The sequence below is a fragment of the Monomorium pharaonis genome, chromosome 9 (assembly GCF_013373865.1).
Source record: "Monomorium pharaonis isolate MP-MQ-018 chromosome 9, ASM1337386v2, whole genome shotgun sequence".
Lineage (NCBI taxonomy): Eukaryota > Metazoa > Arthropoda > Insecta > Hymenoptera > Formicidae > Monomorium > Monomorium pharaonis.
In genome coordinates this window covers 21,975,869-21,999,940 of record NC_050475.1, presented here as the reverse complement: position 1 = coordinate 21,999,940, position 24,072 = coordinate 21,975,869, and the positions used below count along the sequence as shown (strand labels likewise).

At 36.6% G+C, this 24,072-nt stretch overlaps 1 protein-coding gene and 1 long non-coding RNA gene across 4 annotated transcripts; one reads left to right on the top strand and one right to left on the bottom strand.

Annotated features, from left to right (window-relative positions):
- Positions 1–6,418: 6,418 nt before the first annotated feature.
- LOC105830753 (serine/threonine-protein kinase BRSK2) lies at positions 6,419–17,020 on the top strand. Of its 3 annotated transcripts, none has more exons than XM_028193351.2 (13): positions 6,419–6,518; positions 10,746–10,926; positions 11,008–11,148; positions 11,224–11,374; positions 11,492–11,707; positions 11,873–12,072; positions 12,194–12,424; positions 12,897–13,210; positions 14,099–14,247; positions 14,523–14,675; positions 14,885–15,059; positions 15,645–15,874; positions 16,244–17,020. In XM_028193351.2, the coding sequence occupies exons 1-13, from the start codon at positions 6,419–6,421 to the stop codon at positions 16,466–16,468; spliced, it is 2,466 nt and encodes an 821-aa protein (XP_028049152.1). In that variant the 3' UTR covers positions 16,469–17,020. The 3 variants fall into 3 exon arrangements, with proteins under 3 accessions (XP_028049152.1, XP_012525742.1, XP_012525741.1); XM_012670288.3 differs by having other exon boundaries at positions 14,096–14,247; positions 15,645–15,856; XM_012670287.3 differs by having other exon boundaries at positions 14,096–14,247.
- Positions 17,021–19,928: 2,908 nt separating this feature from the next.
- LOC114255219 lies at positions 19,929–23,265 on the bottom strand. Its single transcript, XR_003626522.2, has 2 exons — positions 21,229–23,265; positions 19,929–21,069 (listed from the first exon to the last, which is right to left on the bottom strand). It is a non-coding gene; the product is annotated as an uncharacterized LOC114255219 (long non-coding RNA).
- Positions 23,266–24,072: the final 807 nt, after the last annotated feature.

Here is a 24,072-nt window from a genome sequence, read left to right as displayed (position 1 = left end):
TATATATATATATATATATATATAAATTATGCTACGCATATAGCCATAATAAAAAAGAGTGATTGCATCTATATTAATTTAGAAAAATGTAAAGGAGAATAGTACGGTGTTTTCTCGCATCTTAGCTAACGAGTTAATTAAACTATTTATCGCCTTCGTAAATTTTATCTGCAGATGAAACAGCCGATGTTTTTCGACGACAGATAAAGATGCCAATCAAACTAAGAGACATGAAGTCAAGCTGTTAATTATTTCTAAAACTCGTCCGAACATCAACGATGTCAAACTTGATACTTTAGGGCAATTATGTTATTATATCTTGTGGGAGCGCACCCGACGCTACTCTCTCGTAATTTACCACACTCCAGAGTCCATATACAAAGTACATTTAGCAGCTGCATAAATCAAACTAATACGTTACATACACTTACACTCTCGATGCGTTTAACGCATACATACTCCAGGAATAGATGTATCCATTACTGTAACATCGACGTACGTCAACTTCATAATCATATTGGAGGTGTCATTATCATCGTTAATGATCTAATATTAATAATTATCTTATTATAAAGAAAATTATAAAAAATCTATTATAAAAAATTGCAAGTTGTTTTCTAAAAGAGAAATTAATCCACAAATTAATATCCTTGGAAAATTCGCCAAATAATTTGGGAAAAAGTAGAAATGATATAAAAGGAAAAGATGAGAAGCAGTAGGGTCATAGGGATGCTTTAAGTATTTGCTTCGGTATGTTAGTACTTCACGTCTCCCTTTTATGTATTACTCATCCGCACATAAGAAGAATATCATATTCATGCATTCTGACTCATAAAAGAAAGTGCGCGGTTGCAGTTCTCTTATAATTTCAAAATATAATATATTTCTAAAGTATCAGTGATATTTCTATTTCATTCTACACAAATGCATCCATACTGTAATATAAAGATGTACTTTTCTAAATTTTATACAATGGGAAACTCCCTCTCAGATTTTTGTAAAGTGGCAAACACATAATATACAGAAATGCGCGGAATATGATTCAAGTTTGTATTTTGAAAATTGTCATAAAAATGTCTTAAAAATTTAATCATTGGTGTATTTCAGAACTAATCGTAACTTCCACGCAAAATTTCACAGACGCGACTACATCGGGATTTAATCCGTCGAGTTGACAGTGCGGATAAACTGCGTCTATACCACTCTAGCGAGATATTCATCTCTCAACATGTGCCGGATTTCCCTACTGTCCTCATAAAATTGTCGGTTTAATCTCGGCTATTCCTAGCTGAATATTTGACGAATTCTCGAACATATATTCGAGCCTACAAATATAACATGTATATATAACTTTATTATGTTCCCAAATTTTTATTTCTGTAAATTTCTAACAAACAATAAAAGAATAGAACATTTTTATTGGCGATTCAATTTAACGTGCGTATTTACAACAATTACTTGGTTCTGCTACAAAGAACAGTAAAAAAACGATGATAGCAGATTAATTAATCGCCTGTACTTGAGCTCAAAACCTGAAACTCATGCGTTCCTGATGTGTAACTTGAAATTTGTATCTAGAATACTTGTAGAACATAGATAACATATGACAGAGCGTAAAATCTCTTTTCTTCTTTAATAATATACTAGAGTTTTTCTGATTATCGTAAAATATGTAAAAATATAAATGTTTTCCGTTAAGTTATCATGTAATAGTTGATAAAAAGAGATAAAAACGTTTCTTCTAAAATTTTTAGCTTAATTTGTGATTATAACTTATATATAATTCTCACAATTAACTTATTGCATATAATACAAATTTATTATTTATCTTGTTCTATTACTATTTGTTTCGAGAAAAGAAATGCATAAATTTGCACTATAGATTTACATTTCTCAGGTCAATCTATCTTTTTGGTAGAATAATTTTAATAACAATCAGTCATAACACATAATCCTAACGTCGCGAGGAAATCGCAGGAAAATTTCTTTCAACGTATGCAAGAAATATATGGTCAAATTATCGATTGCTATTGAAAAACAGCTTGTTAGTTGAAGTTGAATCACCTCGTAAGAAATCCTCAAGAGTTTCCCAGGTGTCAGACGTTTCCTGTGTTCCTTTCTGTCTCTATATATCTATCGATCCTGAGCACCTTGCATCCCTTCCTTTTTATGCCACCGACTGTTATTCCCCCTTCCCTCTTATTCCCCTATGATCCCGTTTCTTTATCACGCTGTAATTTTCTCTCTCACTCACTCGTAGATCGAATCTATGGGGTGATTCGCTTAACTAGTTCTCTTTTATGCATCTTCTTTTAACTATTTCGATACTATAACTTTCAGATATATATAATATTTTAATGGATTTATTTTGATCTTATTCAAATGTAAAAATTAAAAAAGATAACATCCGTTTCATAATAGAAAAAAACATTTTTGTCAGAAAACAATAAAACACAAAGCTGTTTTTATGATTAGAAGCAATTTATATTTATAATTTGATATTTTTTTCAACAATATCAAATATCAAATACTGTAAGAGCTATATTCAGATTAAATCGATCACCCTGTACATTACAGTTTGCCCTTATACAAGTAGCCCTTCTCATGATAGCTCACGCTATGGCGCGCGTAATTTCCCTTGCATATTTATACATGCGTCTCATCGAAAGAAGTACCTCCATTAAACACTTCTCTCTTCTCTCTCCTTCTTTCCCCTCCTCCCTCTCTCTCTCTCTCTCTCTCTCTCTCTCACGCTCTCTCTTTCCAAAAGAATTAACTGCTACGTTTAACAAATTCATATTACAATAAGAAAAAGTCTTTCCTTTTTTCCGCAAGTTTCTCCCCACGAACGATTCATTTACACGATCAAAATGGAGACATTTCTCGTGATTTACATTGATTTAATTAATCGTTTCATGCCATGATTTACTATAATATGCATCAAAAAATTATGTAGAAAAATTAATACAAATATTAAAAAGATTGTTCAAATATAATAAATAATAACGTGCACAATATAATTTACACAATACTAAGATTTTTATGCGTATTGCTATATTATTAAATTTGATTTGAAAAAAAGCTGTGAGACGGAGCCCTTTTGTTAATAATAAAACTAAAATAATAAATAATTAATATTAATACAGAAACGAATAAATCAGATGGACCTTGCGATTTATAATTCCATCTGACTCTACTACGAATAATACATAATATCTACACAGTAGTGAAAACATCAAAAAGCACCAGTTTTTAATTTTGTTACCGAAAAATATCACGTAGATGTTATCACATTCTATTTCAAATATCTGATATTATATTATCATTATATATAAAATAAATTGTTCATTTACATACAGCTGTGATAACTTTATATATGTAAGTTTGTGGTCCTTAAAAGAACTAGATCTCGATTTTTCTTACGAAATTATCTGTAGAAAATAAAATAAATTATTTTACTGTACTTTATATTTAATACCAAAACTCATTTTACATTAAATCAAATAGACTTATTTGTCAAAGGACATAATATGTGTCCTTTTTATCGCGGTAACAGGGACAAAACTAGTTTAGGTCCGTGTCTGAGTCGACAACCCCTTGGTTTCCGTCACAGTCAGTTAAAACGTTGACAGTTGAGTGAGTTACATCAATGACAGTGGAATGCAGTTCCGACATTCCATTTCTGTCGCCAGCAGAGAAATCACATTTTATCGTTTGAGACGGAAACGACTCTCTCTCCACGAGATGACAATATAGCTCCGACTTTGTCACGAGGTATTATTACTTGTTCTAAATGAAAAGTGGTGAATGTTCGGTGTATATTTTAAATCATCAACTTATCGAACTCAATTAAACGCACGTGCCGCCAATAAAACAACGAACAAAATATGATGAGCAACGAAATAAAGCATTATTATCTATACAAAGATTTAAACAATATTTATTTAACGGTATTGACTTTCAAAAAAATTTCTTGTGTAACTAAAAAATATAAGATATATAGTACATAATAACATAAATAGCACGCGGATATATACAGTAAACAAAGAAATTAAAATTTCTAGACTGTGCAAATACTTACTTTATTCGCTATATAAAACAATATTTTTATATTATAGAATAGAAATAGAAGTATTTTGCAGCATTATTTTATATAAAATTATTAATAAAACTAAAGAAGACAAATTAAAAATATTTTCTCATGCTCATATATGTATATATAATATATAATACGTGATATATGTTATCATATTACATCTTATCTTAAAATTACACATATATAAATATATTATATATTACCTATGTATAACGTAACTTTGAGAGCCAACCCGAGGTTCAGTGAATCACTTTTTAATGGAAGGGTAAGATGAAAAGAGGACGGACTATTTAGTGCCTTCTGAATAAGGTAAAATTAGCACCAGAAAAAAAAACAAGTTCTGAACACCCTCGCATAACGGAAAATTCACTCAGCCACGAACGAAAGTCCGGACGCGAACCATCGGTGATCGTCTTTGTACCGACGCAACGGTGGTAGTGGCGACGCCACCCCCGCAATCGCACACTCTGCCACCCCGAAGATAGACACGCGGCTGCTTTCTCTTCGTCACGTTTTCCCGAGCCCGGTCTAACACCCTCCCGCCGCCTTCGGTCGGTGGTGGTTCCCCATGCGCGCAGAGGGTAGAAAGGGTCTCCCCTTTCGCGGGCGTGGGGTTGCGCGCGCACTGTCTCTACCCCCTCTGTATGTCCGGCACATAATCGAACTGGGAGCGCCGTCGTGGCCGTCGTCAGTTCCGTAAAACGGAGCTAAATTTCTAAAATGAGAAAGTAGTTTAGTTGTAAAACGAAATAAGATAGAGTCGATGTAAAAACGCGGAGTAAGGAAGAGATTCTTCGTGACAGTTTCCTCATCGTGATAGAACCACCACCTCGGATTTACAGCCCGGCCGCGAACGCAATCACGCCGCTTATCGTTCAAGTGTAGCGACATCATCGATGCACGAGTGCATGCGGGATAGAGTGGTAGTGCGACTCGAGGAAAGGAGGGTGGTCTCTTCTTCAAGTTTATATGCACCAGCTCGACACGAGCGTATCTAAGAACCCCTCCTCCCCCCCCCCCTCCCCCCGAGATATCGTCCTTGAGTCAAATTTGTCGCAAACCCGTTCCGCGGGTGCCAAGCAGACAGTGAATATCACCAACAAGAATTGAATGGGATTTGTGGAATTGTGAAGGGTTGGGGTGAAAACCGTCGTAAAGTGGAGGAGCTGCAACGCCGCCACCGATCAAAAGCAGCCGATTTCGTCAGGGTTCAGCCACGTTTTCGACAAGATAGGATACCGTAGGGTCTTTTCTCGAATCACAATGGCGTCCAACTTCGGATTCGTGCAATCATCGCCGGTCACGATCGACTGATGCAACAGCAGCTCAGGCACCTTGATAAATATCGACATAAATCCTCCTATATCGTCCGCTCGATGCATCGCTGATTCAAATGAGCGGACTACTAGCTAATGCTCGTTTCCTAAAACATTTCCGGTAGTCTCTTCAGTGTACGGTGAAAGAGGCAACATGAAAAGAATCCGCAAGAGGCATCCGCCAAAGTTAAAAGAAAATTATGCCAGATTGTCATAGAGAGAGAGAGAGAGAGAGAGAGAGAGAGAGAGAGAGAGAGAGAGAGAGAGAGAGAGAGAGAGAGAGAGAGAGAGAGAGAGAGAGAGAGAGAGAGAGAGAGAGAGAGAGAGAGAGAGAGAGAGAGAGAGAGAGAGAGAGAGAGAGAGAGAGAGAGAGAGAGAGGAGAGAGAGAGATAAAGTGATAGTGCAGTGAGTTTGTTAAGTGATGTGATGCTCCCACCTGGGAGTGTTTGCGATGTTTCTTATCGCTCATCGTCCAGTGAATACTGCTTATTGAAAAGCCAAAATTTAAGTTAACGACGGCGAGATGGTGGGATACGACACGCAATTTACAATAGTTCTTGATTAATTCAACCAAAAGAGATGCAATGGTCCGAGTAATCCAACAACATTCGTAAATAACCTGTACTTGAGTCAAAACGTATGCGATGTTCTCCGAGAAGGAATGGACGAATACCAATGATAAATTGATGACATTTGACGCGCATATCGCATCGATTGTCTTCGAATTGCTGCTCAAATGTAATTGAGAAAGTATACTCGAAGACAATCTATGCGTTAAGTTATTCTCGAAACATCCATCACAAGTTATTACGATTAGGAGCACGATGTCGCGTAAAACCGCGATAGAACACGGTCAATCACTACCAAATTTCACAAGGAAGTGTTAACGACGAGCGAAGATTACGGAAAGAAGAGAAAAATCGTGATATACGTTTGACATCGGCCGTTTTTACAAAACAACCCTTCAACCTGGCGGACCAAGAGGAAGGCAGCGGTTCGGCGGCGATGCAGGGCAAGGAGAGCCCTGTTGGGTCCAACACCCAGGAGACTCATCAGTACGTCGGCCCGTATCGCTTAGAAAAGACCTTGGGGAAAGGCCAGACTGGTGGGTGGTGCACGTTCTCTCCACCCCCTCCCATGTTCCTCCTCCCTCTCTGTTACAAATCTCCGTTGCAATTGTTATGGGATTGACGATAGATAGCCGCAAGAATGTCTAATTAAGTCGACTCGAGAACGTTTCATTAAGGTCCACGTATTCTGAAGGATATACAAGATCTCTCGCACGCGTTCTCAGCGATAGAGCTTCAAAGCAAGTGTTTTGAAACACTTTTCTAGGTGGAAAGATTAAACGTTTAGAAATTCGATCGATACAAATTTTCCACAAAACTTTTGCACTACTTCAAGGACTGTTGCATTGTGACATAGAACACGTGTAATTATTTACATGGATTATCTCGTTACTCACGCAAGCTTTCGAAACAAAAAGATATATTTTTCAAGCTTCGAAAATATAGCAAGAATTGAGAATTTTGTTGTCGCAAAGAGGATAGAAAGATTTTAAAAAGTTTTTAATATGTAAATTATAACTAACGTTAGTTATTGCGGTATAGTGATAATAGGATCAAGTTGAAGCCATTCCACGGCCGTGCACAAGACCATTAGTTTTATATCTTTGCTGAGTGCATTTTCGTGGGTCAGCGGTTCAATTCGAATATTCGATCATAACTTTCTTCTCTATATTTGTAGGTCTATTTTCGTATTCAAATACAATTCAGATTAGCTCTTAGCATAACTGCGTTCAAATTCTCAGAAATATATACATATTTCGTATAACTCACATGCCGAGAAGGCTCACAAAATGAACATTTTTATTACTATTGTGTATTTTATTACTATTATACATATAAATGGTAACGTAAACTTGTGCAAGTGCCAAAAGTGGCAGTCGCAATTTTCACGAACAATTTTATCTTATAATTTTATGATATACACACACTGAGAAAAAAAATTGTTAATTTGACAAAATTTTCCAACAAAATTAAAATTTTGTCAGTTTAAGAATTTATGCATTTTCCTTAAATGCACAAATTTCATCAAATATTTATATAGTTAATTAAAATATATAAATACTTGAATAGACAAAATTTAAATTAGAAAATTTAGTCGAATTAACATTTTGTTCTCAGCGCACACGCACACACGCACGCACGCACGCACGCACGCACGCACGCACGCACGCACGCACGCACGCACGCACGCACGCACGCACGCACGCACGCACGCATGCACGCACACGCACGGAGCATTCCTTGTCAAAATAAAACATGAAATAAAAAACCAGAGTAATTAAATATTATATAAAGCTGTGATAGAAATTATAAAGAGATAAATAAAAGTTTTAGAGAAAGCTTGCAATCAAAGATTTATAGAGATGGGAGAGTTTACCGTCGCCGCACTAATTTGCTCTTACCACGAAGGCATTCAATTGCTATTATACGATCGATACTGACAATGTACTAATTATGCCATGTAACAGTTATGGGCAGGCGGAGAATCAGAAACGTTTTTCAATTTGATTGAAATGATTGTAATGGCTAATCCGTAATAATACCTCATACCTTAATATCTCATACCTGTATAAAAATATGTAAAAAATTTTATTTGTCTATTGTTACGTAATTATAAACTGACTATATTATATATTTTTTTTAAATCATAAAAAAGCGTGAGCAATTAAAAGAAGCAGAAGAATAGGGGAACAATAAAGGATTAAATTTCTAAATTCTCTTCGTTCATGAATCGCACTGTAACTTGATATTCCAATAACAAATGGTTCAAAGTTTAAGAATCCTTGCTTTGTATTTCGTCCATTGATACAAAAAAAACTCGACGACAATTGTAAATCTTTATGAAGCAGTTAATAATCGTTTTTAATTAAATGCCACAAGCAAATAGACTGGAGAGTAATAACATCGACAACAAACGCACCAAAGAAAAAAGAATTTGCTAATTCGCACGCGCATGTATTCCGCGTGTAAATGCGAAAGTAAATTAGTAATATTAATTATAAGATAAATCATTTTTTCTTTTTTACTTTTCATTCATCTTTTGTTCAGATAGAATATTTCCAGACGAAATTCTCAATATAAATGCGAGACTTAAATAGAAATTTGGTTCTTCGATCAACACGTAATTTCGCAAAAGCTCGTTAATGAATTCGTGGCTCGGCTTTCAGCGGATGAGTAGCGTGGTGGTCATTTCCTCCGGTGGACTATATCGATCCCGTATGCATCTCGAAAGGGGTGCATGCTCCGGCACGTGACAATACGGCGCGTTAATCATACGAATGAATTCCTCTCCACGCTTTGAATTCCGTGACCCACGCGCAGGCGGGTAATGAAATTACCGCTCATACTCGCGACATGAGTGCGCGCAGTTTGAATTATAACCGACAGGATCGATGAAGACGTTAGAAAGAAGAATCTAACCATTTAAAATGGTAACGTTCTCGCGTGAAAGAAATAAAAATACGAAAAATTCCCTACAAGTTTGATGTGGAAATTGGTTAATGAAAAATAAATGCAAAATTAAAATCTGAAAATGACAAATTCGTCATCGCATCTCTTAATCATTCGACATACTAACGCTAAGATTTGTTTTATATGCACGAATCACATAAAATTTAATCTTGACAAATATAAAGTTCTAAATTGCATATGACGGGTTCGAAAGCTTTTCTCTACAAATGCATATGCTATCGACACCGTTAAATCATAGATGACGTAAATCGTTGGGGGAAGTGCACTTTAACTCTCGATGGTCTCGATAACTGCTAATGCAATTGCCACCGGATTTGACGGGAAACGTTCCGTCCGTTTAATTCCGTACGCGAATTGTCATCTTGTCAATCACTGACGAGACTTAATCTCTCGCGTTACGATTGAGAATGGCTGAAAGGTGGCTATCGATCATTAAAAAAAAATGTCTTGAAGTATTTATACCATTCTAGCGTAACCTCACAGAAACATTATATATTTTTAGACGATATGCAAATCAGTGCATGTGATACAGACACAGAGAAGCCGACGCGTACATGAAAAATGATTTTTCACTCGTGTAATCAAAACATGTCGATCATTTCGCGAAAATCAAATGCCTATAATAACATTCGTAATTTTTACGTAATCGTCGTGTGAAGAGCAATGTGATTCTTTATCTAAGATTAAATCTTCGGATAGACGCGACTTCATTGACGAGGATTCTTGATTGCTCTCCATCGTTGTCTCACAACGAATAGTTCCTTTCTGTATTTTTCTTTTCTTCTTCCCGCTTATCTGCTTAAGCCATGTACCATCGTTGTCGGAGCGCAGCCATTTAAATGGATAAAGACAGTTGTACGGTGCGACTCATTGTGAACTTCCGACAGGGGTTTAAATCAATTTTGTGCCAATCTCATAAATCCCGTTTTTACATTGGCTCTCCTTTGAATCATTTCTTTTGAATCATTTTGAATTATTTTTCTCGCATGTCCTTATAAAGAATCATAAATCTGATCTCTTGGTCCTCTATAATTGTATGCTTCTATAATTTGTCTCTAATATGATTCGTGATTCATTTTACTGTAACTATAAGTATAAAATAATGTAATCATTACTCTTTGGTCGTCATAGAATTGGCAAGAATTAAATTGACGAAAGATTTTTCGTGACTATATAAGGCATTTTGTGTCATGCGCGAATTAACAAACGCTTAATTAAAATGTTATCAGATATTCAATTAGCGTGTAATTAGAAACATATTCGCAAGAAGAATACGGAGCAAATAATAACAAATCAATGCATTTGCATTTGATTAACTCGAATTATTAATATACTCCTAACACAGCTAATTGATAAAGTTATGACTGTTCAAAGAGTGATGCTTTTTAATATAAATTCGCCAAATTGTTTGGAATTCACCAAACAAAAAGAATGCTGAACCACTCGAATAAACATTGTGCTTGTTTGTTCGGGATAATAGTGTGTGTTTATGTACTACCTCATCCTTGAGAAATAACTCAATCCTCAAGTAATTCAAGCACGTTCCAACTTCACTGATTTTCTTTTCATTTATTTGTGCTCACAATCGTGTCGACAATTGCAGAATTATAGCAAATTAATAATTCAAAATTTTTTAAGTAAGGCAAAAAAAAAAAATAATCAGATTTACTTATCATAATGCTATATAACAAAGATTAAATAATGATTTTAATAATCAATAAAACATAGAAATTTTTGCAATTTTCGTATATATGTTCGCATAAGAAAAATATCTTGTTTTTTTTTAATTTCAGGTTTAGTTAAGCTCGGCGTGCACTGTGTGCTGGGTAAGAAGGTAGCGATCAAGATTATCAACCGCGAAAAGCTTTCGGAATCCGTGTTGATGAAAGTAGAGCGTGAGATCGCCATTATGAAACTGATCGACCATCCGCACGTGCTCGGTCTTTCGGATGTGTATGAAAACAAGAAATATCTGTAAGTATTGAGTAAAAGTATGATGAAGCCTTAAAATTAATAAACAATATACAAGAGTGTGACGTTTTATATTTTTTCAAGATATCTTGTTCTGGAACACGTCTCAGGCGGGGAGCTGTTCGATTATTTGGTTAAAAAGAGCAGACTGACCCCAAAGGAAGCGAGGAGATTTTTTCGACAAATAATTTCTGCATTAGATTTTTGTCACAGTCATAGTATATGGTGAGTCACGTGCATTGTCGCTTTTAATCTATATAATAACTCAGACGTATTTGTTTGATTTTGTTATTATTTTAGCCATAGAGATTTGAAGCCTGAGAACTTGTTGCTGGATGAGAAAAATAACATTAAGATAGCGGATTTCGGAATGGCATCGTTGCAACCTGCGGGCTCTATGCTGGAAACTAGTTGTGGATCACCTCATTACGCTTGCCCCGAAGTTATCAGAGTAAGAGCCCTTAAATTACAATCAATTTGCAATATTAAATTACACAGAAATGATAAATTAAACGAGTAATAACTATTTCAGTATTAACTTACAAAACTATTTGCTTCTTTTTAACAGGGGGAGAAATATGATGGTAGAAAGGCGGATGTATGGTCTTGTGGAGTAATACTTTACGCGCTTCTGGTAGGCGCCTTACCCTTTGACGACGACAATCTGAGAAAATTGTTGGAAAAAGTTAAGCGCGGATTGTTTTATATACCGCATTTCGTACCACCCGAATGTCAAAATTTGCTGAGAGGCATGATAGAGGTTGATCCTGAGAAAAGATTGACGGTGAGATTCTTTTGTTCCTCTTCCAGATTGCAATGTTCTCTCTCTCTCTCTCTCTCTCTCTCTCTCTCTCTCTCTCTCTCTCTCTCTCTCTTCCTCCCTCCCTCTCTCTGTCTATCTGTCTGCCTCACTAAGACATTTTCTAAATAAAGCAATAATTTTTTTTAGTTAGCAGAAATAAATAGGCATATTTGGGTAACGGCGGCGGGTAAAGGCGAATTGGAATTGGAACTATCGATGATGGACGTCGTGCAGACGCACGTTATTCCGTCCGTGGAAGCGATCGATCCCGACGTACTACAGGCGATCGCGAGTCTTGGTTGCTTCAAGGAGCGCGACAAACTCATTCAAGAGCTGCTCAGTCCAAAGTAAGATAAAATTTCTCTCGCTCGTAGAGAAACTTTGAATTTTGTAGTTTCCATTCGTTTGAGTATTAGAAAAGTATTGAGAAAAGCAACTGTGGGATTTAATATGTGAATGTTCTCTCAGCCATAACACGGAGAAGGTGATATACTTCCTACTGCTAGAGAGAAAGCGAAGAAGACCAGCGTGTGAGGATGAGCTAGAGGTAATGAGGAGTAGCATGAGAGGATCCGCCGGACAATTAGAAGCCGATCCACCGAGAAAACGAGTGGATACGTGTAGAGTGAATGGTAGTACCGCGCTCAATCTCGGACAGATCAGTCATGGCTCGCCTTTGACGCCTAGAAGACAGTCCAGGTAAATTGGTATCAATTCGAATAGAAAAAGTTAGAAGCATTATGTAACAGATCGTTTTTTATACTCTTATTGCGCGGAGAACGAAGTCGAGATTATCTGATTCCCGCATTTGCCGATAAAACTAATGCGTCAACTGCACTCAACGAAAACATTTTGTAAGGGAGTAGGCAGCTGTATGATTCGCTTCAAACTGGCCAGCGATCGCGTGACAGCGTCAGTTATCCACACACATGTCGCGTGCACCATATCACGTGTCTCCCCGCATTGTTCTCTCTCTCTCTCTCTCTCTCTCTCTCGTCGATGTTGTGAACTCACGTCAGGCGCGACTATCGAATTATTATATTTCGCTTACAACTTGTTAGTTCATTTCAACCGAATCTCAAAAAAAGAAAAATTTCCAATTGAAGCGTTTAATTTTTTTCGTTTAAAGATAATTTGCAATTTCGTTAATTAGGTTGCTAATAATTTGCAGTACGAGACATCACGCGCGTCGATCACCGAGCACGGGTGGCCACACTCATACGTCTCATTCGCACTCGTCAACGCCAGGAAGCTCACCGTTGCACGCACCTACGAGTCTGCTAAGTCCCCACAGAGCAGTGCCGACGTCGCACGTGGGCCAGACGATCGCCTGCGGTGCACACAGACTATCTATTGGTGGCAGTACAATTACTACCATCGCCGGAAACGGTGGTAATCCTACTAATCAAAGCGTCTCGACGCCGACATCAACGCCGACGTCGGCACTCACTAATGTCGGTATTGAACTCAATGAAATGCAGCCTGGTAAGTTTAACATATTATCCTTAAAATTATATCGTGCTCTTATTTCAAGAATACTATCTTTCAAGTTTGTATTGGTAGGTCAAAAAAATCCTGCTCTTTTTTTAAATATTTTAACATATATTGTTGTATTGTCCAATGACAATGTCGGAAAAAGTTAACACGCAAGTAACGGCAAGCCATGCGCGCGCGCGCGCGCGTGTGTGTGTGCTACGTACGTGTAATTTTATTATTAGATTATATATATTCTGTTCTTCATCTATCTCTTTTGTTCCATTCTTTTTCTTCAAAGTGTTCTTTTCAAACATTTTCAAATTTTGATTATTTATGTATTATATATGTAGATATATACATACATACATTTTATACACATATATTTTTTTTTATATTATATATATATATATATGTACTTACAATTGTAGCTTGCATGTACTAGAGACTGTATTGTACAACATCGATAATCACTTAAGTTAACTGCTGTTCTTAAAGACTATTACCTCATTAGCATAGATGGAGCGTATTACGCTAAGTGCTCTCATATTTATCGCATAGCCGCGAAATTGTGTATCAATGTTTTAATAGGGATTTAAACTACGATGTGATTATGCAGATTAGTATCTTACGCTTTACCGATCATTCCAATATGTGTATAGAACTTGTGTTGTAATTAAATAAAATTGCGTGATAAATTGTCCTTACGCGATAGCCTTTTTCCTTAATTGGAGCAACCAATCGTAACACGTAACGATCACATCAATTTTAAACAAAAATTTGGGAGATAACTGATTAATTACAAAAATAAAGGGAAAGAGAAGGAATAAGCTAACATGTTTTACCGCTTTTAGGATAAGACAAACATATGTTTTTAAAATACGACTCGTTTCGCAGTAGTTGCGGTCGGCGTTACACCGCCGGGTTCACCTCACACAGGAGCGGGATCCGGAGCTCATCACTGGAGATCACGATTAACCACAATCAAGAATTCTTTCTTAGGAAGTCCCAGGTTTCATCGTCGTAAATTGCTCACGAGTACCGAGGAGGTATGCGGTAACATAGATAATAAAAATATAATTTTTATTCCTTTTTATTATACATAAATATTATTTAATTTTTTATCAATTACAATATACGATTATTAGCAATAACCGCATTTTTGGTTTACTTTTTCTTTTTAATAAAATCGAAAAATTCGTGGATATTTCTACGCTTAATGAAATTCTCCGGTGCAGTATAATGTAATACGAGTATAATGCAAAAGATTATAGTTATTTAAGGCAAATCAAACGTTGTGTTTTTCAACTTTTTGTGCATACAGGTACATCTTACGCCGGATTCTTCGCCGGAACTTACGAAAAAATCATGGTTTGGTAGTTTGATGACTACGGAAAAGGACGAAACTTTTACTGTTTTGGTCAAAGGAAAACCGCTAGCCAGTGTGAAAGCCGATCTGATTCACGCTTTTTTATCGGTAAGTGTACCAAAGTTTACTATCCATTTTGAAATAAATCTTGAAAATATAAACAATTCACGACTACCTATCCAGAAAAGAATTTAACAAAATATGACTTTGTCTTTGATTTTTAAAATTGATTTGATCTGTCAGAATTTTATTATGAATTATATCAATTTTATTAATCTTTCTTTATACTTAATTTGGGACAAACTGTACGCTTGCAGATAGCAGAATTATCTCATAGCGTGAGCTCACCAATGTCATTCAGAGTGGAGTACAAAAGAGGTAGCACCGCACCAGCCATGTTCCAGAGACAAGTGCGATTTCAAGTTGACATTAGCGCAATCTCGAAGCAGCCGAATGAGCCCCTCTTTGCCATTACCTTCACATTATTGAGTGGTAAGCGTACAATTGTGTTCTTGTTCAAAAGTTTAAATTTTCACTCTTAAATCAAAGAAAAAAAAAAAGTGAAGAAACTAGAAGTCTAGACTGAAGAAGCGTACCTCGAAAAGTACAAAGTCCTCGCAAAAATACACCGTAGGTACAACATAGTGGATCACCATGCTCTTCGGTGTTTGGCAGTCATCCAAGCGCAATTAGATCGATGTTACCTTGGCACATACAACTAATATATATGTACATCTAATATTATGTTTTATTCGCATATGTACATATATATTACGTTCTGTATGTCGATACGATAGATTCTAACTTTTTTAATGAGTTTAGCATCTTACGACCAACGAAAACAAGCTATAGTCACTTAGCTCGTAAATACAGTCTGTCATACTATGTAAATTCCAGTCGCATTTTAATTGGCAAAAACAATCTTCGCTCGATTTAAACGCTAATGCCCTCACAAAAGAAGTCATATTAATCCCTAACTCCTCTATATAACTCTTTTTGAAATTTTTCTAAAACAAAAAAAATAAAATAAAATATTGTCGAATTAAGGATCAGATAAAACCAATGTAATGTTTGCAGGAAACATTCGAAGATTCAGGCGAGTGTGCGAGCACATTCAATCTCAGGTGTGTTCGAGAAATGTAGGTATGAACTTGGGAGGGCAAAGCAGAGCTGCGCCGCCTAGTCCGAGGGCCTCCAGAAAATTCACCACGGAGATGAGTGAGAGCTCCAGCTGCGGTAGCGACACCAGTGAACGACTCTTTCTTAATCCTCACCCAGCTACCAGACAGGTAGTCTGTTTCAATAAGGTAGCGCATCATCCTCGTCATCTTCATTTTTCATTAACACTGTTGTAATATTTATCACTTTTTCATCTTCAGATTGTTAAAAGTTTTTTAACAAAAATTTTTATTATAAGATAAATTCACCGCATTATTTCTTTCTCATAATTTCTTTCACATAATCTAATTGTAAACCTAGATTAACATGATATAGATTTTTCACTTGTGCATGAATAATCTAAACAATTTTTTGTATTTTAAATTTTTTGATAAAAATAAAAATAATTTTTTAAATTAGATTTTATTTAAAGTTACTATGAAGATTTGCATGAGATAGCGAATGCTAGGAGAGTCGCTTTTGTATCATTAACTAATGCAGCATCGTATCGGTTTCAGATCGATTCGGACATTGAATCGGATACGTCTGTATTCGATGTAAAGTCACCGACCCGTGAGAACGGTAGAAGAAGTTCGACGTCGACGAACAACAACAATGCTCTGTCGGGTGATACGACATCAACACCAGGCAGCCCGCCAAAAGCGGTACGAAGTAATTCGGAGAGCCAAAACACGCCCGAAAAAAAATGTGTGACTACAATGAGCGGTAACAACATAGCGTGATACTATCAGAACTTTCGCTTTGAGTTCCGATCAAGTTTGAAGAGCCTATGGGACAGCGCTCAGAGATTCTGGTGAGATTTCCTCTGAACGCTTAAAACGCTACTTTAACACAACTGCGTGAGACACATCTATATGCGTAATACGACGTTGCAACAACAAGATTGAAGTTTAACATCAATTCTCAGTAGTAGTAGTAGCGAGAAGCTAAATAGACGACAGTGAGGATAGTACACTTATTTGCGGTGTGTAATTCAAAACATCGAATACTCGATACTAAAGATTTCATTCACAAAATTTAAAAAAATATTTCGAACAATACAAAAGCGTGACAAAATTTTCTCCGAAAATTCAATTCAAAACGAAATGTTAGAAGCGATGTTAAATGAAAACATCGTACTTTCTGCGTTTATAAGTCCGTAAATGGAACTTCGAGAGGGACACTAGGTTCAAATCGTCTCCAGATAAAATCGCCGAATGGCATATATATTTCAATAAACAAGCCTACATAAAGAATTACACGAAGAGAAAGATCTACGATTATCTAAAAAAAAATGTAAAATATAGTAAGAAAATGTGTTTCGTGAGAAACTTAAGTGCAATAATATGTATAATGTTACTATATTATTTCACGCCCCCCCCCCCCCACATACAATGGATGTTACTACAAAATTGTATCGTGCTGTTAAGTTTGGATTAACAAACGACTTTTGCATATTAGACATATTCCATTCGTTATTTAATTATAGAAAAGACAAACGCGGAGAGTACCTTTGTGGTACTGTATATCGTTACCTGGACATTATAAATTATTAATTTTGTAAGTTTTAATTTTTATTCACGTTTTTACTCGTTTATCATACACTTTCTTTTATTTGCAACTTTATTATTTCAATTTCCTCATAACAACCTGTTAGACACGGTCTAAACGCGAAGAATGTCTCGAGAGATTTATTTTTTTCACACACAATAGAAAAGAGAGAGAGAAATAGAGAGATTTTCAAATTAAAAAAATATTATAATAAATACACACGCAAATCTTACGATCATGCAGAGCGTAGATATTCGTTTGCTTCTTGCAAAAAGAAGAGCGGAGGACGATAAAGTCGACGATGGCAAGCAAAACCCGCCGCGAAGCGATCAAGAGCTAACGCGTTGCTGAATGTATAACTCATATAGAAACAAAAGAACTGCTTTTGTAAGCAGTAGAAGCTGCACTTCCTTAAGCGACATAAGAAATAAGTAGTTATATCATGAAGTTATTCTCAACTCAGACATATCTCGAGATTGTCCCTATTGGCTTCTTAGTAAAAAGCGATTAAAATGCGCATTTAGCGTTGTTTTTAAGCGAAGGTTTGTTATATAAGGCTATATCGTGATATATGTTTATGAAGAAAGGGGGAATGGCTAGATAAAGTAATGGAGGAAATAACGAGCGTTGAGCGCCCGAATGTTCTCGGAGATGATCTTGGATCGATTCTTTGAGAATGCGATACAGAACAAGGATTATTCTTGACGATAATCCAATGGTGCGATTTTCAAAGTTCACACGATTAGGTTTAGATTAGTAGACGAGAGCGAAAGTGTTTAAACGTTCGCACAAATCAAAATTGTGATTTTTTGTTTAGCGTGTTGAATCCCCCGCGATAGGCGCTCTCGCTTCAGATATTACCTACCTATTATATCGCGCATGTGGCGACTCGTTCCTATATATAAATGTCCAAGGGCTATATCTTTATAATCGATTAACGATACGGAAGAGGAGAGTTAACGATCTACTCTTTCCATTGCATTTCAGAGTAGCAAAATTTCGCGAGACGCAAAACGCGGCGGTGTTTTTCAGCTAAAGGCTCAGCTAACGGCGGACACATTGTCATTCCGTATTAACAAACAAAAATACGTAATATTACAAAAGAAATTTAGCTGGACATGTATCAAAAATATTATTACGATGAAAAATACGTGGGCGAAAAATTTTATGAAAAGTCGTTAATCCTTAACTGTTTTCAATTTTTATATCGCTCCTATTATTACACACATAAACACTAATAACGAGAAATTAATGGGAATTATCTAGAATATTATTTATATGCAAATTCAATCATACATAAAACGTAAATGTTTTTCTGTTTCTCTATCGATTTATAAAAACTTGATTATTCTTTTTGATCGTCGCAAGAATAGATCCTTTAGTATGGCCAAATACGAAATGAATATTAATGTCAACAAGTTAAAAGTTAAAACACGAAGTTAAACACGAATAAATTATTTATCAGTTTGTCGTTCGACGCGGCCGTTCATCGTAGAATAATTTATACCGAAAAAACAAAGACAGATGTCATTATTTGAGCGTAGGTGCAATTAATCCACGGCGAAATTAAACCTTTTATTTGTTATCTTCGCGTATATGTTATTCGCAGAAAGAATGATGGTATTCTCTGAAATCGCTTGATATAAATTTTCTTTGTTTGATATTTTTCTAGGTTGAAAAATCAGACTTTGAAAGTGTTTATTGTATGAAAGTGAAAATAACAGAGAGAGAGAGAGAGAGAGAGAGAGAGAGAGAGAGAGAGAGAGAGAATGTGAACACGCGTTTGAATGTATGGAAAAAATAAAAAAGGAATGAAAGTTTTCGTTATACATAGAAGATGAATGTGAATTTAGTATTATCGATACACACACATACACAAACACACACACACACACACACACACACACACACACACACACACACACACACACACGTATAATTAAAATTAGCATAAGCTTGGAATTATCTATTTACTCTAATATAAAATTTACTTATATAATGCGTAAGTATACTTATATACTTATATAACAAAATAACAAAATGAAAGGAGAAACAGAGTAGTGGGTGGTTCGAGAAAGAAAGAAAGAGGATGTAAAACAAATTACCGGCCATATTAAATTAGGATTTTATATTGTGCGAGTTTGTGAATGTGAGCGGAGGAGAGTTAAAGTAACTTCAATATGCATAAATCCATATTAGCAATTCAAGCAAATTACAATACAGTACGGTTTCGCGTATGTGTACACAAATTTTCAAAAGAAATCTCAGTCTCCTGTTTCATAAAAGGCAAATAGAGGGGAAATCCACGTGATATTTTCGTAGATCGAGCCAGAGCGCGAGAGAATGATACCATGCGAATGTAAAATGATAGGAGTGCGTTGCATCGATCCTCGACGAAATATCTCGCCGATAGCTGTGCCGCTGACGTAACATTGCGAAATCTCTTGTACGAAGAAAATAACAAAAGATTACTCGCTATCTCTCACGTGTCTCCGACTTATTTTTCGATTCGCTTTTGCGCGCCGCGAGACGCCACGCCGCGATTTAGCGTGCGCGAGGAATCACACGATCGGCCACCTCATGCTTACCGGCTTAAAGAAGATTTCAACCTTAAGAACGGCGTCGTAGCACGTGAACGCGAATATCAATCGCGTGTCACTGCTATGGAAAAATGCCGATTTATTCAGCTCGCGAGACGATTGTAATTGAATTGCGGATCCTTCTCTTCACGCTCGTCGTGTTCGCACTTTGGTCTCTTTCCGCTGGATGACCAAATAAACTAATTAATCGTCAAACTGAATCGACACCGATAATTAATTAAGAAAAAAAACCAAACAAACAAACGCACGCTTTTTCGACAGCTTGGAGCTCGCGCGCACAGATCGTAGCAAAATTGTCTCGCGCGAAAGAGAGACGCGCATATCTGCAGGCATTATACAACAAATTCCCGTACCATACTCTTAAGGCATTATAAGACTAGGTTGAACATAGAAAATTTTTATACGATTTATAAAACAATGTAATTTGCGCGCATGCGATCGATTAATTTATTATTCACGCACGTTTCCTCGTTAGCGGTTTTTTTTTTGTTTTGTTTTTTGTTAAATGTGCACTATATTCTTTGGAGGCGTGCATCCCGCGCGGCCATCCCGCTGAGTTTCGCGAGTTCCGTCGTGATCGAAACGCGTCGGGCGACAATGATACGATCCTCTGAGTTCCGAACATTGTTTCCCCTCCGAAATTTGTGTTGAGAATAATTGGCGAATGGTCAAAAATGAATGAGAGAGATTCTCACTCTCTTCGATTAGTCTTACGGGGATGCATAAGTGCATCGTATGTACCTACGTATAGAGAGAAAGTCAGGCGTATGAGTATGATTCTCATTGTCAGTATAAACTCAGAGAGGAAATAAGTAAAGGGCGACGGAATCGCGCGGGTCGCCGCGACGTGCCTCGCGTCGTCCTCGCATTCCTCGCGAGGACGCGTTTTATCTATTGTAAGATAGCTCTTGTCCAAGTGAAAAATTCCGCGTGGTTTATTATCTCTGCTTCTCCCTATATCGCGTAACCAATATAATAATATTTATCGTGCGTCTATCGAGAACTCTCGGCGCGAACGTCGCGCCTATCTCGTACGTACCTATCTCTTTGACTGTCTTGACACTTTGATCCTTCGTAGTCGCAACAAACGACGAGGTCCAATTAGTTTTAGCCCAGATTTAGTAAAAGCGGGAAAGAAGAAAAGCTCACCGAATATTCAAGTGATATCCAAGTAATCTGGACAGCAAGAATGTCTAAAACAATAAGAAATATTCTCATTTGCAGACATGTCTCAGTTGTCTAGAAACACCGCTTATTTTTATGATATTTACAACGCGTATTACACGCTTATCGGTTGCAAATGACGCATCACCGATCGCACTAATCGCTGGGTCTCGTAAAACAGCACGTACCTCTTGTCCTCTTATCATCGCTCATAGATCAGATAGACACGATTAGCGAGTAGTGTGCGGGACTCGAGAGAGAGCGTGCCAGAGGTTGGTTCCATCGATAATCGACGAAGGCGGAGTGGCTTTCTCACAGAACTGCTTGGATGCCTTTCTCGAATCTAAAATTATAAGATAACGGACGATTGCATCCCCAAACTGATCGTGCGTCCCTAGAGCGGTAATGAACTTCGCGATCGGATGGAATAAAGATTGTAGTCCTCTTTGACTTGGCATCAACGTGAAAGGACCAGTGGAATCGATCTGAATTTTTAATTAAACATATTTATGCAGGAAGGACCCGGATCCAAAATAGGTATATATTTCTCAAATGCAGCTACTTTAGCATTAAAAGAGAATAAAAACTGCAGTTTTGCAATGTAGTGAAGTGATAATTAACAAGAAATAACTTTTGAATCTGACAATTAGCTTTTTGTTTCTTTTATGTAATCGCTTGCGCTGCTATAGATCTAGCGGTCTATTTTAACCGAGAAAATGTACAAATGCAAAAGTTGGAAACTAGGTCCTTCTTTCATAATTACGTTCGATATGAAAGGGAACGAGTTTACCCTCTCAATATCGAATACCGCGGTATCGCGTTCGAAGTATGCCCGATATTTTTCTTTTCGTCAAACAAAAGGAAAGACACCCTCCGCGGAACGTAAATCGGTAATTTTCTCAAATCTCCCTCGCGTTTACGAGCTTCAATCTATATAATTGCGCGTACATAGTACGTGCTGAATATTTAGTGCAGACGTCCAGACAAACTGACAATAACGGCTGTGAGTGAGCGGTATTTTCTTTTTCAGCAAAAGTCTATTCTAGCGTAAAGCACGTTCCGCTCGATTTGCCCGTGTGAATCGGACGATCATCATGTCCGGTCGATATTACTACATCCCACACACATACGCAACAATTTCAACACATGCAGGTACATACGTACATGGAACACATAACGCATGAACACAGCGATTGATTTGTTTTATACTATGAAAATTAAAATAAACTCTCGACGATTGATACGGCTCGTGCGGGCTGATTATGTCGATCCGCTTCGAAATGTGAGATACGTATCGTTTCTCTATGTACTCCAAGTAATTTTCGACACTTGCAGCCTGAAATCGCATTCTTAGCACCCCGTTGCAGTAAACCACGTTTCAGGAAAAAATTTTCAGGGGGGGGGCTCATTTATATTACATCTCGAGTACATCTTACTCGAACTTGGTCGTACCAGATTCATGCAATTAGCCTGAGAAAAAACGCTGAAATTCGATGCACTCGCAGTGAACTATTTTTTTACGAATGATAAAAATTGCCCTTGCGATTATATGCCGATACTGATATAATAAGCGATACTAAGCCATTGTATATGGACGATTAGATTTCCTTCGCACGCGAATTACAAAGATAACGATATGCGTAGGTATTGTGATTCAGGTATCACGGACTGGCGAGATAAGTGAACCACATACACCAACGCGCGCGCGCGCACTTTTCAGCGATCGTCGATCATTCCGAGATTGAAATTCGTTCTCGCAGAATAAATTTCGTGAACATAATACAAAATTTTAAGCGCGACATCTTAGCACGTATTTGCGTTGTGCGAAATTCTGCTTTCGTTGGAAAAAAAGGAACATATGCGTCGAGCAATTAATTTTTCTTCACGACTTTATCGCATCGAGTATGCATGTATTCTATTGTTTTACTTAAATCTTATTTGTTGAATATCGATTTACGCGCTGCGTTTACGCATTTATCGCACGTTGTTCCAATGACGCATGTCGTATTAGTACGGAGCGGATTTAGGAGAACGACAATGTATAATTTAACGCGGTATAATTATTATTGGTGGTCACATGTCACATATAATGACTATGAATTATTATCTATTATTATTATATTATTATTATTATTATTATAAAAATATATTGCGTTAGTTTTTATGAATAAACAAAATGAAAACACTAAGGATGGGGAAATAAAAATTGTAACATATTTGTTGATGGCCAATATCAAATATGTATAAAAGTAATAATAACGCAACATTAATAATAAACAGATATTACTAAATGTGCTCATTTAATTAATAAAATCACAAAGCCCAATTTCTAAAAAATCTAAATAGATAATATTAATGCCGATTTCGAGAATGCAGCAAAAATGGAAATATTTCTGTATTTTAATTGTTACTTCGTTATTAAGTAAACAGCAATTTTACCCACACCGTACACAGTAATTACTACGAAGTTAGGCTATAAAGTGTGAATGTAAATAGAGTATTGTAAAAAGATTCATATGCCCCAAAATTTTATTTTTGGCAACTTTGCTTATAACCCTACTTTTAATACCCTATACAATCAAGTTGTAATCATTTAAACACAAAGATTTTGTAAAAGAAGATTTGCTACGTAATATGACCATATTAAATTAATTCTTATTTCAAGGGATTCGTCTAGAATGTATTCTACTTGTATATACATGCACTTTTTGTAAGAAGGTAAAAAAATCTATTCAAGAAGAAAATATAGAGAAATATCTGACATGAATGAAATGAAGATCAATCGTGAGATGAAAATGATAAATATGACTTATAGTTTCAGCAAATACGAAAAATGAATGAGATAAACGGATTACGGAGAGGCGAATATTCGATAGGCTGTCAATCGGAGCGAAGGAGAGCGAGAAGGGAAATTTGCTCGATTTCGCCGTGTACGTGCGTCAGTGCGTGCCGCGTGAATGATGAATCGTCGTCTGCACGAAGAATCGTTGGCCGCGCGGGATCTCGATGGAGATCATTCGTTCGCTTCTCAA